This window comes from Haemaphysalis longicornis, unplaced genomic scaffold, assembly GCF_048455015.1.
Source record: "Haemaphysalis longicornis isolate Haplotype H1 unplaced genomic scaffold, Haemaphysalis longicornis Haplotype H1 scaffold_13, whole genome shotgun sequence".
Taxonomy (NCBI): domain Eukaryota; kingdom Metazoa; phylum Arthropoda; class Arachnida; order Ixodida; family Ixodidae; genus Haemaphysalis; species Haemaphysalis longicornis.
The window spans coordinates 93,714,275-93,730,111 of record NW_027526233.1 but is presented as its reverse complement, the minus strand read 5'-3'; the positions used below and the strand labels follow the sequence as shown (position 1 = coordinate 93,730,111).

The 15,837-nt window shown below is 45.9% G+C and overlaps 2 protein-coding genes across 5 annotated transcripts in view; both read left to right on the top strand.

The window, feature by feature from the left end:
* LOC144164405 (thrombin inhibitor hemalin-like) overlaps positions 1-15,837 on the top strand; it is a 111,343-nt gene that overhangs the window by 58,875 nt on the left and 36,631 nt on the right. For all 3 annotated transcript variants that reach the window (XM_077694926.1, XM_077694927.1, XM_077694925.1), the window contains one exon: positions 12,915-12,953. In XM_077694926.1, the coding sequence (XP_077551052.1) occupies positions 12,915-12,953 (39 nt within the window). The remainder of the gene's footprint in view (positions 1-12,914; positions 12,954-15,837) is intronic.
* Positions 5,251-11,417, top strand: LOC144164404 (zinc finger MYM-type protein 1-like). 2 transcript variants are annotated; one of them, XM_077694924.1, is made up of 5 exons: positions 5,251-5,421; positions 7,880-7,971; positions 8,077-8,139; positions 8,223-8,333; positions 8,493-11,417. In XM_077694924.1, exons 2-5 carry the CDS (start codon positions 7,890-7,892, stop codon positions 10,754-10,756), a joined length of 2,520 nt encoding a protein of 839 aa, XP_077551050.1. In that variant the 5' UTR covers positions 5,251-5,421; positions 7,880-7,889; the 3' UTR covers positions 10,757-11,417. The 2 variants fall into 2 exon arrangements, with proteins under 2 accessions (XP_077551050.1, XP_077551049.1); XM_077694923.1 differs by having other exon boundaries at positions 7,880-8,139.

Genomic DNA, 15,837 nt, shown 5'->3' with positions numbered 1-15,837 from the left:
CAAATAAACATACAAGTAGATACACGTATAAATAAATGTATTATTCATTATTTAAATATTAATATTTAGAAATACCTAAATAAATAAATAAACAAACAAAAATAAATAAATAATGACGCCGTGACTCATGAAATGATTTATTATCATGTTTGGGGGAGAGGCAACTGCGGCTGCTTGCCGCATTATTTTTGTTTGTTGGGTGTCACCGTAGCGTTTACCTTAGTGTATCGAAGTTCGAATTCTTCCTGCGTATTGTCCACTTTGTGCCGTGAAAGCACATTGGGGGACGATTGACGGCAACAGTTGGTTACACAAAATAACATTGAACAACTAAAACAGCTCACGTGAGCGTGTTCAGGAGACGCGAGTTGTGGGTGAGGCAAGCGGAGCTCCAGTTCATGCGTGTACTACATGCTCTCCGCTTAGAGCTGGTGCAGTATTAGACAGGAAGTTTGTGACGTTATTCTTTTCTCGTTACGTCATGTATTCACTCATGCACTAACCACTACGCGCCGGTTTTGAAAAACAAGCACAAGCGCTATCAAAAATATAACTTAAAGATTGCCACAGCCAATTTAAATTAAACACGACTATACTACAAGGAATGCTTCGCATGACATCCATTTCCATTGATGCATGATATCCACCGTTTCTTATGAACGGGAGGTTCGTGCAACAGGACGTGCTGGAATCGGGGGTTCAAACTTTGATGCGGAAAGCCTAAATATTCATGCTTGGAGAGAACGCCTAAAGAGAAAAAAAAGGGTCGGGAAGTAGAACACAAAATTTGTGCCTTTACACTCTGAGAAGAATGGGCAGCGAAGTGGGACACAGAAAACACTGTCCGAAAAGAAAAAAAAATACATCATACAAACTCGGTGTGATGTTCGGGTCATCCAAGCGCGTAACTTCACTATTATTTACAGATAACAACTTGAAATCGAAAAGCTGCTATTGACGCAAGATTCGTTTGTTTTTTCCTGGCGACACAATTGCACTCTTAGATTCGGCTTTTTTTCTTGAAACCGGAGATTTCCCCATCGTCAGCCCTGCTGTTCCCTGCCAAGCTATGGTTGAGGCTTACGTTCTTGGTTATTTGAGCGGAACAAATCGACCATTCGTTCATGTTCTGTTGTGTTTCAAAGTAGATTGATTGTAGGGTTTAACGCACCGACGCAACGCAGGCGATGAGGCGCGCTGTAGTGGGGGGCTCTGGATTAATTTGGCCTCCTGGGGATCTTTAACGTGCTCCGAAATCTCGTACACACGGGTGTTTTTGCTTTTCGCCTCCATCAAAAAAGCGGCCACCACGGCCGGGAATCGAAACATCTTCCTCGTGCTCAGCAGCACAACACCTTAGTCACCGAACCAACGCGGCAGGTTGTTGTGTTTCAATGTAGCGCATGATTTCAGCCCTTGTGGTTGTCTTTTTTTTCTTTTTGTGCATCGTTCATTATACGCGGTTCCCGCTTTTCGCTGGAAAGTTCCCATTGCCACTCGCGCGGTGTTAGTCCCTGTTAAAGCGAGCGCGCCCTTGAAATACATTCTTCTGGAGCGGCGCGCGCTCTCATTGGTCCACTCCCACTTAGTTGGACTGGGGCGCCCTCTGACTGTGAATTCGCGAAGGTTCCCCGACGTGGCACCGCCATGCAGTCAACAAAGCTGCAGCTAGAACAGCTCCGCTGTCATTATGGACACACGTCTTTGAGTCCCCGCCCGAGTATGAATATAGCGGTGCCGGAGAAGAACTTAAAAAATGACTCAACTCTAGCCAACAAGCGGCTTCAGGGCGACAGAGCCGGGGTGGAGGATGGTGACGACATTGTGGGAGTGGGTGCGGTCATTGGAATATGCTTGCCAGGGAAAACTGGGCCTCGACTTCTGCGAATCAAATTTCAAGTGAGTCGGCCCAACACAGGAGAAGCTTGGCGGCGACACGACAGACGTCGGTGTTAGCGACAGGGACGCCGGAACCGGGGGGGCAAGGGGGGCCAGAGCCCCCCCAAGCATTTTTATGTCAGGGCTCGGCCCCCCCTACTTCCTGCCTCATTGACATTTTTTTGCGCAACTTACGGTCTCCAAGTTTCTATAAATTTGGCTCCATCACTGACGTGAGAGTAGCCAATTTTGCGTTGATAATACTCGCAAAACGTGACAGCTGCAGCCACGGATTACCGAACCGACACGCTGACACTGGTCTGCGCGGCTGCAACTTGCGCTGAGGTAAAAAAAAGCGGGAGCTGTTTTCTCGTCTCCCTAGGCCTGCAGTCTCAGACGTTTCTTGTGCGGGGTTACAATAGGTATTGTACTGACTCAGCATCGCGACGTGGAATAATTGCCACCACCACCACTACCAACAACATCATCATCATCATCATCGGCCTATTTAAGTCCACTGCAGGACGAAGGCTTCTCCCATTGACTTCCATCCGCTCCTGTCCTGCGCTGTTCGAGTCCATTCTTTGCTTCCGAACTTTCGTATTTCGTCCCTCCATCGAGTTACCGACCTTCCCCTCCTTCTGGTCCCGTCTCTCGGTAGCCACTCAGTTACCCTGGTGGTCCACCGGTTGTCATTTCGTCTCATTACATGGCCTGCCCAAGTCCATTTCTTCTTATTTTGAATTATGATATCTTCTACTCGAGCGTGTTCCCTGATCCAGGAGGCTTCGTTTCCTGTCCCTAAGTGTTACTCCTATCATTATTCGTTCCATGGCTCGTTGAGCCGACCTAAGTTTTCTTTCCAATTGTTTAGTAAGGCGCCAAGTTTCCGCCCCATATGTCAACACCGGTAGTACGCATTGGTTGTATACTATTCTTTTTAGTGATAGAGGTAGCTTAATTTTGAATATTTGGGGGTGCTTGCCGAATGCACCCCGTCCCATTCCTATCTGGGCCAGATTTCTTTCTCGTGGTTAGGGTCAGCACTGACAACCTGTCCAAGATGGATATAATCTTCTACTTCTTCTAGTATTTCGGTACCTAGGCGGAAGAGAGTGCTTCCAGCATGTTTATTTAGCATTACTTTAGACGTATTCATGTTTATCTTTAATCCGATGGCCCAGCTTTCTGACTAGGTCTTGAAGCATTTTTTACAGGTGTTCTGCAGTCTCACTGAACAAGACTATGTCGTCCGCAAACCTCAAATGGCTCAAGAATTCTCCGTTTGCCCGTAATCCGACCTCTTCCCAGTTAAGCTTCCTAAATATATTTTCCAGACATGCTGTGAACAATTTTGGTGCTCCCTTTCTGATCGTAAACTTTTCGCTTTTCGTGTGGAGGATTTTCCTGCCCGTACACCCCTTATATATGTCGTCTAGGAGTCTTATGTAAGTCTCCTCGATTCCCTGGTCTTTTAATGCTTCCAGCACTGCTACGGTGTCTAGCGAATCGAACGCTTTTTCATAGTCTATGAATGCCATGTGAAGGGGTTTATTATACTCCGCTGATTTTTCAATTGCTTCATTGATGACATGGATGTGATCTGTCGTCCTTTTCTAAAGCCGGCTTGTTCCCTCGGTTGTTGGAAATCTAGGCTGTCGCTTATGCGGTTAACTATTACCTTGGTAAACAACCAACACACCACCGAGAGGAGGCTGATCTCCCTTCTTGTGGATAAGAACCCCCCCCCCCCCGTAGGTGCGCTGCGCCACTGCTAATGGTGCTTTACATTACCTGCTTGTAGGGAGGCGGCGGCAGCAAAGAGACGAGTGCATTGAACCTTCGGGTCGGGTTATAACTATGCGAACTGACCCCTTCTTCTGGCGGCTTTTCTGTTTTAATCCGGTATTCAAATCCATCCACACTCTTTCTCCGTATTTTTCCACGAACAAGCGCCCTCCCGTTCCCCAACGGCGTGTCGAGGGAAAACATGAAGTACAATGGCTAATTGTGTCTTACTTTACCTGCCAGTGGCGAGGCTGCGGTAGCGCAGACACAGGCGGCGGCAGCAGAGAGACGAGACGAGCCGTTTGAACCTTTGGGTCGCGAACTGACCCCTTCTTCTGGCGGCTTTTCTGTTTTAATCGGGTATTTAAATCCATCCGGGCTCTTTCTCTGTATTTTTCCACGAAGAAGCACTCACCGTTCCCCATCGGCGTGTTGCGGGAAACGCATGAAATACAATAGCTAATGGTGTCTTACTTTAACTGCCAGTGGCGAGGTTACGGTAGCGCAGACACAGGAGGCGGCAGCAAAGAGACGATAATTGCCTGGTGGGGTCATTCTCCCCGCGCGAGAAAGCGGCAGAGGGGCGCGCAGCTCCAAGTCAGTCTGGTCGGAAAAGGGGATTGACTCGTCCCGCCGTGGCGGGGGAAGCAAGGCTTGAGAGTGAGTGGAGGAGACAAACTAGAAACGACTGCTATTGATCCTTGAGGAGTGCTACCGAGGCTGAAAGGCGACGCCGAGCTTTTTCTGTCTTATCAGTAATGCTTGTCAGTAAGTGACGGCGGCAAGCGAGGTACACCAGCTTTTGATGGGTGAAACTGAAGAGAAACCGGCGAGCAGGATTTCGTATTTGTGTTGCACCGGAAGGGGCGACGGAGCGGACAATGTTACCATGCACCAGAAGCCGAGGCGGCAGACAGACGACCATTCTTGCGATGGATGACCATAGCTCTCGAAAGTACGGAGAATTCGGCGCGTCATCGTAAAAGTCACGTGGAAGACCTTAGGTTAACGCACCCACCGGCATGTGTGGTGGTTTGGCGGCAAGATAAGCCGCCAAACGATGCCGCGCCGCCGTGCAGAAGCGCCAACAACAGTTGTTCTGTGCCACCCGTTTCTCCCCTCTATTCCACGTCTTTGTCGAAACCGCAGGAGCGTTCTGTGTACATTATAGGTGTGCAGTCCTCACGTTCGTGCACGGCGTGTTAGCTCTCTGAAATGGGGAGGAACGGAGTGTTTCTATGTAAAACGCGTATGGCGGCACTTTAGCTCAACGCATCCAGCGGCATGCGTATTGTGGCGGCGGAAGGGCTCGCACGTGGGCCAGGTCCTTTAGCTTTAAAGAATAGCGCGAAAATAGCGCGAACGATGCCGCGGCGGAGTTGAACATCCTGTAAGGTGCTGCAGTGTGTCCCCCCCTTCCTCACCTATTTCCTGCGTTTTTTTCTAACCGGCAAGGGCATTGAGCGTAAGTTTGTTGTGGGTATGCAGTCTTGCAGTGCGCCCAAGGCGTGTCCCTCTTTTGAGGGTGGTGCAGCAGAGAGGGGACCGGTCACTTTTCCGATGGGACAGCATTGTTTCCGGAGACTTTCTGACGTTGGAAACCACGAAACGATGGGCAGATTAAAAGGCCCTGCGGCGGGTCACAAGGTGTTTAAATAAGCAAGTTCAGCTTGTGCGAAGCTGCACTAGTCCTTCGCACAGGAGGCACGACGGCGACCGGCCCTACTACCGGACCGGCAGACTGCGCTCGCTACGGTATGTACCGTCCTTTACAATTATTATCAGTTCGGTAGGCCTGTTTAGTCTTCCTTTTTTGGACATAGACAATCAGTCACTTATACACGCTACGCTACAAATTCACTAGGCCCGTTGGCGCAGTTTGTGAGCAAAATAGTCGTCATTTTCCATTTAGGCGTTGGAAAGGACGTTCTTATGAATTTATCCACATGTTGCCCTTAATTCTTGAGACGCGACAGCCTGTTCTGATCTTATGTTCTACTTCCTCCAATCAGCATGTAACGGCTTTGGCAGTACTTTTAGACCGAGTTTACTACATAAAGATCGGTGAGATACTGTAGGCTTTTAGAAGCAAGATGCATCCGCGCTAATACCTTGATGGACGTGAACGGAGAACGAAAAGAAGTTATGATATAAAGTTCTCATTAAAGAGCATTGCTGGTACCCGGTAAGAAAGTCGAACGTTATTTAGCTAGGTCATGAATTTTACTTGATGTTTGTTTTTATTTCTTTTGACGATTTGATATTTACGCTTGATGTAGAAAAAGAAGACTGTTTCCTTTTGATCGTAAATCTTGATCGTAATCTTCTTGCACATGAACTGGAATTCTATGCTATTCGAGGTATGGCTTTCAGCCTTATTACATTATAATTTAGTCATCGTTCCCAGTTTGTGACAATAATACAATTGCAAGTCGGATATTCAGGAAACATGTTCTGGTGTTCCCCAGGGCAGTATTCTAGGACTGCTCTTATTTCATATTTATATTAATGACATTGTGCAGATAGACCCGTCAGTGAAGTTCGTAATTTACGCCGACGACACGAGTTTGTTTATCGCAGAAGAGGCTAGCGAGAGATTACTCCAACGAGGTAATGAGGTCGTTGAAAAATTAGCCGTATGGGCTTTTTGCAGTGGGTTCAAGAATAACACTGAAAAATCTAAGGCAGTTATTTTTGGTGCAAAAGGTGAATATGTCAATAAAAACCAATATTTAGTTTTAAATGCGTGTCCTGTAGAGATTGTAGCCAGCTTTAAAAATCTTAGGAGTAGTTTGGGAACACATGCTTTGGGAATTGCACGTTGACCAAGTTGTCAACAAACTGTCGAGAGTAACGAGATTGCTTTACAAAAATAGTGACCTATTGCGGACGAATACAAAGCTACTCATTTATTATTGGCTGTTCCTGTCGTACTTAAACTGTTGTTTTCTTGTTTGGGGCCCAACAACGGTTACAAATATTCCTACAATATCTAGGTGCAAAATAAAGCTGTTCGATTTATACCCAACGTTGCAGCAGACAAGCCAACTAGATCTTTGTTCAAATAGTTTGGTTTAGTCAACACGAACAATTACTATAATTACCGTTTATGGAAGGCGTGGGTTGCTGAAAGAATAAGGGAAACGTTTTCTATTTGTACTATGTCCAACCTAACCGTCAAAGAGCATTCCTACAACACGAGACGACCTGATTATTAGACTCTCCGTCCCACTAGAACAAATTATGACTACCACTTGATGCAAAACATTGTCCCGAAACTTTGGATGAGCAGTGGAAATCGACTTACATTCAAAGATGGGCTTGATTTGTACGTATAGCGTAGTGTTTGAGCGCCATTGTCGCTAATGTAGCGTTTGTTTTTAACTTTACCACCTTTCTTATTTTTTTCCGTTTCCATTGTTTGCGAGTTGTACATCTCCCATGCAAGTGTTGTATAGGTGTTTGTAGCATGCAAATTTTGGTTTTTCTCTGGTGTGAATAGCTTTGCTTGAATTATTTATGATTTCACTGTTGTACGCCATTTTCTTTTCTCCGAGTGGGAGAACTTTAACAGTTTGGTTTGTCACCGAAGCATCCCGTGATTTTCTCACATATGTGTTTTTATGTTAATGTTTTTAATACGTTTTCTCATGTGGTATTACAACTATGTAGCTGCTGACCTCGTAATCGGGCGGGGGGAGGGGAGCAATGTCAAGATACGAATGTTTCTATTTGCAAACATTAAATAACGTTTCTATGTCGACGTCTATGACAGCCACCACTTGGGGGGTCTCGGGGCCTTTGGGCTGTCTTTCAGATTTTTTTAAATAGGCCATAAAATATCCCGAACCCGAATTACCGAATTAAAAATACTTCCTAGCTCTCATATTATAACAGCCACATGCTGCTCGACATTTCCTAATACAAATGCAATTTAAGTTCCCATTATTCAAATTGATATAGCCCTCGGATTACGGATCACCGCTTTTCTATACAATAAAATATTTGGCCTCTATATTTTCTTTCGTACTGGTCACAAACTGTTCAAAACAGAAAAAGAAACAGGACAGAGGTCTATCAACGCTGAGTTTTGTTCAGCTCGATCCATGTTGCACTGTTAGTGCAACAAAACCAAACGAACTGGGGCATTGATCATGCCGACGTGTGTTAGGTATGGGCAGCGTCAACTAACGGCTCTTTTATTTGATCCCAGCCCTCACGCAATGCCCGGCTCCCAAAGAAAGATCAGTGGTTTCTTTCTACCAGCTCCAAAGCGTGCATGCCTTGGAAGCAGAGATTGTCAAGGTATAATAATGCACAGATTTTTGTATATAATCACGAGTTCTGTTTGTGTGAATGCCTCCGTTCAACAATTCTCTTTGCTTCTACGCTTTTCTCTGTCGCTACCAGATATTTCTTCTGAAAGACCCGGCCTACAGTGTCATCGCGCAGAGCAAGGCACAGGCCATGATGGTAATAATTGATATTTCATTGATACATTTTTGCATTTTAAAAGTGGCATTTTGAGACAGTTAAGGACGGTGCGAATTTTGCAGAAATTGGTCCATCCCGTACCGACAACACGAACGCCGTTGTTGCACAACCATTACCTGACGACAGCGCCCGTCCTCCGGACCTGTCACCACTGTCGACTGATTGCTCAGCGGGTAAGTAGTTTCAGTATATCCAAATTAAGGTCATGCCTATCGGTTATGCCAATAATACTTTTTTGTTAGACATAGGCTAGGGAAAATAGTGTAAACTTGATTTAAAAACCGAATAGGAACAGAAGAAGCAATGAATGCCTTTTATTTCATTTGTACAAGCCCAAACATCGCGGCCTGCTAGCCGGACGGAAGAAGCAACCAGCTCGGACGAAATGAGCAATCTGCAATCGCTCGCCTTCAAGAATTCGAGAGGGAGTTCAAGCGAGGACGAGTCAGCGCTGAACGACCATCCGTCACTTCCGGCAAAAAACTACAGGTTCCCAAAAAACCAAGGAGGTAGATCATGTCAACGTGGCTGGTTTGAGCGATTTTCTTGGCTGTCCTACCAAAGCAAGAGCGACTTAGTCTTTTGTCAAGAGTGCCGTCGACATTTCAAGAAAAAAGGGGACAACACTAGAAATGTGGAGCGAGCTTTTGTTAAGACTGGTTTTAACAACTGGAAAAAGGCTATCGAAAGGTTCAAATCGCACGAAAAGAGCCAATTTCACGTTGACTCCGTGAGCCTAAACTTGTCATACCAGAGAGGCATTCCTGTTTTGAGTCTCCTTTCGCAGCAATGCAACAAACATCAGGAGGATGCCAGGGCAGTACTTCGCGTCATAGTTAGCTCTGTGCGCTATCTCTGCAGCACAGGGCAAGCTCTTAGAGGACAAGGTAAACTGGATGGAAATTTTCTCGATTTGCTTCATGAGAGATCAGAGGATGTCCCGGTCCTTAAGACGTGGATGGCTAAGAGGGACAAATGGGTGAGCGGGGACGTGCAGAATGAGCTTATAGAAATTATGGCGCATACCGTACAGCGAGAGATTGTGGAGGACGTGAAATCCAGCCCGTTCTACGGTATCATCGCTGATGGAACAACGGATGTGAATGGTGACGAGCAGTTCACCTTTTGCGTGCGGTGGGTGCAGAGCAAGACCCTTGAGCTTCGGGAAGAGTATATTGGCATGTACAACGCGCCCGACAGCAGAGCTGAAACTCTATACTTTGCCATCAAGGACATGCTTTTGCGCCTGGGCCTAGACTTTCACTGCGTCCGTGGCCACTGCTTTGATGGGGCGGCAAATATGTCCGGTCGTTTTTCGGGTGTACAAAAAAGAATTAGCGATTGCGAAGCGCGTTCTTTGTATGTCCACTGCAGTAATCACTGTTTAGATCTTGTACTGCAGGAGGCTAGCAGGAGCTGCGACATAATTGGAGACGCTCTTAGCACTGTTAAAGATATTTCCAACGTAATCCTCGACTCCAAAAAGCGCAAAAGTGCTTACGCCAACATAGTAGTTTCTACAGGGGGCGAAGTAGATTTGGAGAACGGTTCCAGGCCAAACAATTTACTGCCGCTTTGCCCTACGCGATGGACCGTTAGAGTTAAGTCCATGCAAAGGTTTCTTGACAACTACGCTAGGGTACAGGAGACGCTCAAGGAGCTTTTGGAGACACCAGGTTCAGTGACAGATGGCAGCAAGGCCATTTTCAGGGGTTACTACACCCTTTTGCAGAAATTTGAAACGTTGTTAGGGATCAACATTTCCATAGCTTTTTTTGGCCCTTGTGAAGAATTGGCAAGGGCTTTCCAGAGCTCAACATGTCGAGCGGCGGGTGCAAAAGAGGCTGCAGAGGCTCTCCGCGAGGCGATCTCTCGGCTGCGCTCTGATGCCGCGTTTGAGGAGCTGTGGCAGCACACGAGCACAACTGCAGCACGCCTATGCCTGAAAGAGCCTCGAGTGTCCAGGCCGGCAAAACCGCCTAGGCGGTACGAGGCGACTGACAGGCCTGTTCAGCCAGTTACACTCGACGTTAAAGCAGCACTGCGCAAGGAGTATTTCGCTGCTGCCGATCGGATTATGAATGAAACGCAACGGCGTTTTGAGCAGCCGGGCATGTTACAGCTCGTAAAACTGGAAGGCATTTTAGCCAGCGCTGCAAGGGGAACTCAGTTCACAGCTGATGGGCTAAAGGCGTCTTTGGGAGTGCATGCAGTAGATTTTGACCTGTGCAGACTCTCGGCGCAGTTTCTGCTTCTACCAACTCTTCTACACGATGCCGATTCCACCACATCCCTGGGCATTTTGAAGATGCTGCAAATCAAACCGGAAAACATTCGCGAGCTAATGGACCAGGTCGTGCGGTATGTTCAGCTTTTGCTGTCCATACCTGCATCGGTCGCTTCTGAGGAGCGCTCTTTTAGTGCTCTGCGCCGAGTAAAAACTTATTTGCGCAACCGAATGACCCAGAAGAGGTTGTCGCATCTTCTGATTTTGAACATTCATAAGGAAAGAACGGCGGCCCTCAGGTTAGAGGACATCATCAAAGAATTTGTGAGCAGAACAGCGGAGCGAGTAGCAACCTTTGGTCCCGTCTAGCTGTCCGAAATGCCTGCTGCTTTTGTGCATTTTTGACATTCATGTACAGTCATGGTCACATGAAGTGCGAACACAAAATTATCAACAAGAACACGCAAAATTGAAAAATGCTGTTCTTGGAGGTCCAAAAATGGCGCACTGTTGGTATATTTTGAAAGCCACATTTTCCATCTTTGTTATTGTTATTAGGCCACACATCAATGTGACTTGCATGGAGAGAAATCGCGCTATTTATGTGTTCTGGTTTATATTATCCTGGTCGCGTTTCATTTGTCCGTGACTATACATACGTGTATTATAGCGTGCTTGTTCGTATTGTTGCATTTCCATTATTTTTATGTCATGTTTTTATATGCGTCAATATACAAATAGAAACAGACCTAACTTTACAGGATGGCATCAAAGAACTTTGGAGATAGCAGCAACCTTTGGTTCCACCTAAGCCCCTATAGCAATAACACCACTGACTGATAAGTGTGATGCTTGTGTGCAATATTTCCAATTGTATGTATGTATTATAGCGTGGCTGTTTGTACTGTGGTATTGCAATTTTTGTATTTGTATTACGCTTGTTTTCTGCGCCATTGTATAAACGTACCAAACATTCTGTTGCTTAAATAATATGTCAAATGCGAATAAATATGTGGTCACTGAAAATTCACTCTATTTTCTGCTTAATAGTACGCGGCCTATCTTGACTAAGATGGCCACTCGCAACACATTCTCTTTCTTCCCCCTTCCCCATCCCGTTTATTTTTTATTCAATGAACGTATAATAAGCACAATTTAAAGTTAAGAATAACCAGTGGGTAAAAAAAGATTTTTGCACGTGGTTAATAGAAAAGAAGTCGATTTTTTTTTCTTTCTAGCGAAACTCTGATTTTAATCGCGTAAAAATTTCGAAGTACATAAAAAAATAAAAAAATTGCTTCAGCCCCCCCACTGAAAATATAGTTCCGGCGTCACTGGTTAGCGACGGCCTCAGGAGTACCATTGCCAGCACTGACAGACCCAGCTTGGAGGGTGGCCTTGGGGAACGGGGTTCAAAGCAGGGCCGTGCTGCCAGTTTTGAATGCGCAGCGTTTGAACCAGCCTTTGCTGAGCTTAGAGTCAGTGAGTTGTCCGATTTGCTGGCGAAGAGCGGTAGCTTCTTGATCGCCCATAACGATACGATCAGTTTGTTTTTCGGGTTAATTGTTGCGGAGAAACATAGGTTTATTGCTTCCACTCTTAGCGACGTTCAGCAACTGGCCCTCTTCGTGGCGGAATGCTCGCGGGAAGCCCGTGTGTTGCTCAAAGTTCGCTTGAACACTCTTTCCGCCGCAACAGCCGTGGCGTGTGTTCGGTTACACCAGCCGGGCTTCCGTGTTGTTATCTGCGGCATTGTTATTTGAACGCCACAACATCACACAGTGCCACGACTCCAACATGGAGACGTCGTAGAAAGCGCATGTGGAGATAATTACTATGCAACAAACATACGCCTACGTTCTCAACATTCCTATACTTTTTTTAGCTAGGTAGAAAAAACAATATATTTCCCCTTTTTATTTTATCTTATCTACCGTTATAGCTGCGCAAGCCCCAGCAATCCCGTGTGGCAGGTTCAAGGTATACTACTGCATTTCTCTAGTATATTATGATCTAGTACCATTTTCGTGTATCTTATGCTTTTGTTCGAGTCATTGAATCACCGTAGTTCTCTTTATCACAAATCAAATTACACCCAGTAAAATATCCTCCTCCCATCACCTACAGTACTGCTCCCTGCCCCTGTCGGTACTCTTGCGCTGAGTAAATAGAAGGTTTCGCGAAACCACTTTTCCCGCATTGGCGTTGTTGATGCTCCACGAGATAACTTCAAAACAGAGAAAATCTCCACCCATGTTGTCTTTTATTGTATAGCAGATGCGATGGCAGAGTACATGACATTCATTCCGTTAGTAATACTGTGGGCGCCTACGAGCATCAAAATCACGTTCGCTGCCACGTGTAACACCACACATTTTGAAAACTTGATTGCTTCTCCAATTCTCTTATTTTTTTTTTACTTTTTCCGTTCAGGTAGAGCGTGAAGCTATTCGTATATATTTAGCTAGGTAGAAAAAAAAAACAAATTATTTTCCCCTTTTTAATTTTATCTTATCTACTTTTACAGCTCCGCAAGTCCCAGCCCTCCCGTTGGTGCAGGCTCAAGGTATACAACTCCGTTTCTCTACTATATTGTGATCTAGTACCATTGTCGCGTATCTTACGCTTTTCTTCGAGTCATTAGATCACCGTAGTTCTCTTTATCACAAGACAAATTACACCCAGTGAAATATTGTCAATATCCTCCTCCTATCACTTTCGGTGCGGTTCTACGTCCCTGTCCCGTCGGTCCTTACGATTACTGAATGGAAGGTTACGTGAAATCACATTTCCCGCATTCGCGTTGTTAGTGCTTTCTTTATTTGAATGCTTTGGTACTTTTGCAGTTTGAGCAGGTCGATGATATGCGGTTTTCTACTGACTGCTTTCAGTCGGCGCTTTTTTGGTTTTTTAAAGCGTTGTTAATTGCTATATTGTATTGATTAATTAAGGAAACGTGTCTGATAACTTGAAGAAAAACCTACCTTTATGATGTTGTGTGTATGTAAGGTGTAGCAAATCTAATAAATTATTCCTTTGCGAAGAATAATACATCGAAAATGCGAGGTGGGAATGTAGCTTGGAATAATATTGCCGGTTTGTAATACGCAGTCCAGCATTTTTAAGTGATATTGCTTTGTTGGTGGAGTCGAATAAACTGCATGTAAACAGTTTTTTAACGCTTCTTTGTCCCAGAAACACTACCGTTTTAAAAAGATAGCTTATCGATGTATTGACATCTGTCAGTTAGGCTATGGGCGGAAGTGCATGCAGAGCAGTTGAAGAACAGAAAGGAGAATGGCACCTTCGAACAGATATTTGCATTCACGAAATAAATGAAAGTTTACAAGACCGGAAGGCACACCATATCGCGAAATGCGTGAGTATAAAGCAGGTTTATTTTCTGGGAACTATCCCACTGCTACCTGAGGGGAATAAAAAACTGTTATGGCAGTTCTCAACATTTTTAAAATTAAGGTATACAGCTGGTTCGATATCTTGCGTTCGCATTGCCCTGTTTGTTACATGCAAAGCGTGGGCTCAGAGCTTTTTTTTTTAATGGATGTACCTAAGAAAGGAGACAGTTCTTCTATCACGTGTGGCTTAAATTCCAAAAAAATTACACCATCTTCCCGTGGGGGAACCCTTAGTAGTATGCGAAGCAGCCATGGGGTAGACTGAAGTTCCCACTGGTTTTCAGGTCGTCGTTTTCACTGACGTTCAGCTTCGCGTGCCTTCGGTGTATCAGTAGCTTCTTGACGTAGTTTGAATGAGTTAAGGACATAGGGCACGTTCGTAGCACATGCTTCCGTCTCGGTTTGTAGCGCAGTAGGAAGAGCGCCACGTACCTCCAGTTGCGGCCAGAGAGTCATGGGATCGAAACCGGGCGCCGCCCAACTATTTTGTTTAATAGTGGACTGCGCTGACGTTCAGCCCAAACGCCGATGGGGCTGAAGAGACAGGCATGCGCAGTAGAGTGCGGACGGCGGACAATGACAACGAGGAAGGGAGGGACACAGACCCGAGCATGAGATTCTTCGCATCTAAAATGCATTTCATCCAATTTTGAATGCATTTAGCCACTCAAGCCCCTACGCTGTGAATGAGCGGTCGTTTATTAGTAGGGATCACTGACCCCGAGAGAATTTCTCAGAACCGATATACTACTCTGAGTAAAGCTGACAAAGCGACAGACTCGGGAGGCGGAATCCGATTAGCCGGGAGGTATTTCCGAGATAAGGACTCGGAGAAACCTCATGAATTACTACTTTTACTCCTTTCGATCTTTCGATACCACGCCAGACAGAGTTGTTAATTAGGTGAGACTCAGGTAGAGAAATTCTCTACCTCCACATCAAAGGAAAAGAACTTCGTTCTTCTTATGGGGCGATGTTCTATTAATTCTACGCAGATGTAATTAAATTGCCAGCAGTTCTTTACACCTCAGACATTAGATATTACACCAAATATAAGTCACGGACAGCTGCATATCAAAGGCTGTCCTCTGGAGCCTATTATCGACGAAATTAAAACTTGTGTTCCACTTTATTTGTTGCATGGACTTGCTTTCGCTAGTTTACAGCTGTCGAGCCAGGAAGAAGCCGCTCTCACGGGCTAAAAATAGTATGGACCGTCGCCATTTTCAAATTCAAATGCTTATAAAACCTTGCAAATAGCATTCCGGCTTTTTTTCGCACAAACATTTTCTGGCTATTACGATACCCCCTAAGGATAAGCTGGGACGCAGCAGCAGTGCGCTGATGCAGCGCTCACTCGTAGGTTCTCTCAACGGCAGCGTTTGATAAGCCTCTGCTTTGGCGGCGCGAAGTGCGCCTCAGGAAGCGACCGCGACCCGCGTCTTAGGACGTGAACGTGCACCATCGTAACGCGCACGCCCCCCTCATGTTTTGGCCAGCGTCGCGGACGGAAACGAACTTCTCGTGCCGGCACACCATACCGCCCCCGTCCCCCTACGCACCCTTTAGGAGAGCGCTCGCGTGGCCACGGCAAACCGCCCTCCCCCCAAAATTTCGCCACACACTCCACCTGACAGCATACTTGCATCCCTCCTTACCACACACTGTCAGATAGCGCTGGCGGCACCACGGTGAACCGCCCTCCTCCAACAATTTCGCGACACTCTCCTGCTTTGCTTTCTTTCACTCTTCGCTCTTGCCATCATTCGACGGTTACGACAGCGCCGCGGCCCGTCCCAGAGACGGTCCCCGAACGGCTGCGCAATAAGACCGGTAAAGCCTACTCCTATCTCAACTTACGAGGGGGAGCCCTCGTCAGTCAGGAGACGCGCAAGTCATTTTGCCACGTCTCGTGGATAGAACTATGTCTATATATTTCAGTCCGAAGGAAATCGAAAAATTCAAATTGATATTGTGAATTTTCTAAAATCTGTTTTTATTATTTTATTGTTTTCTATCCTCGTATTTCGCTTC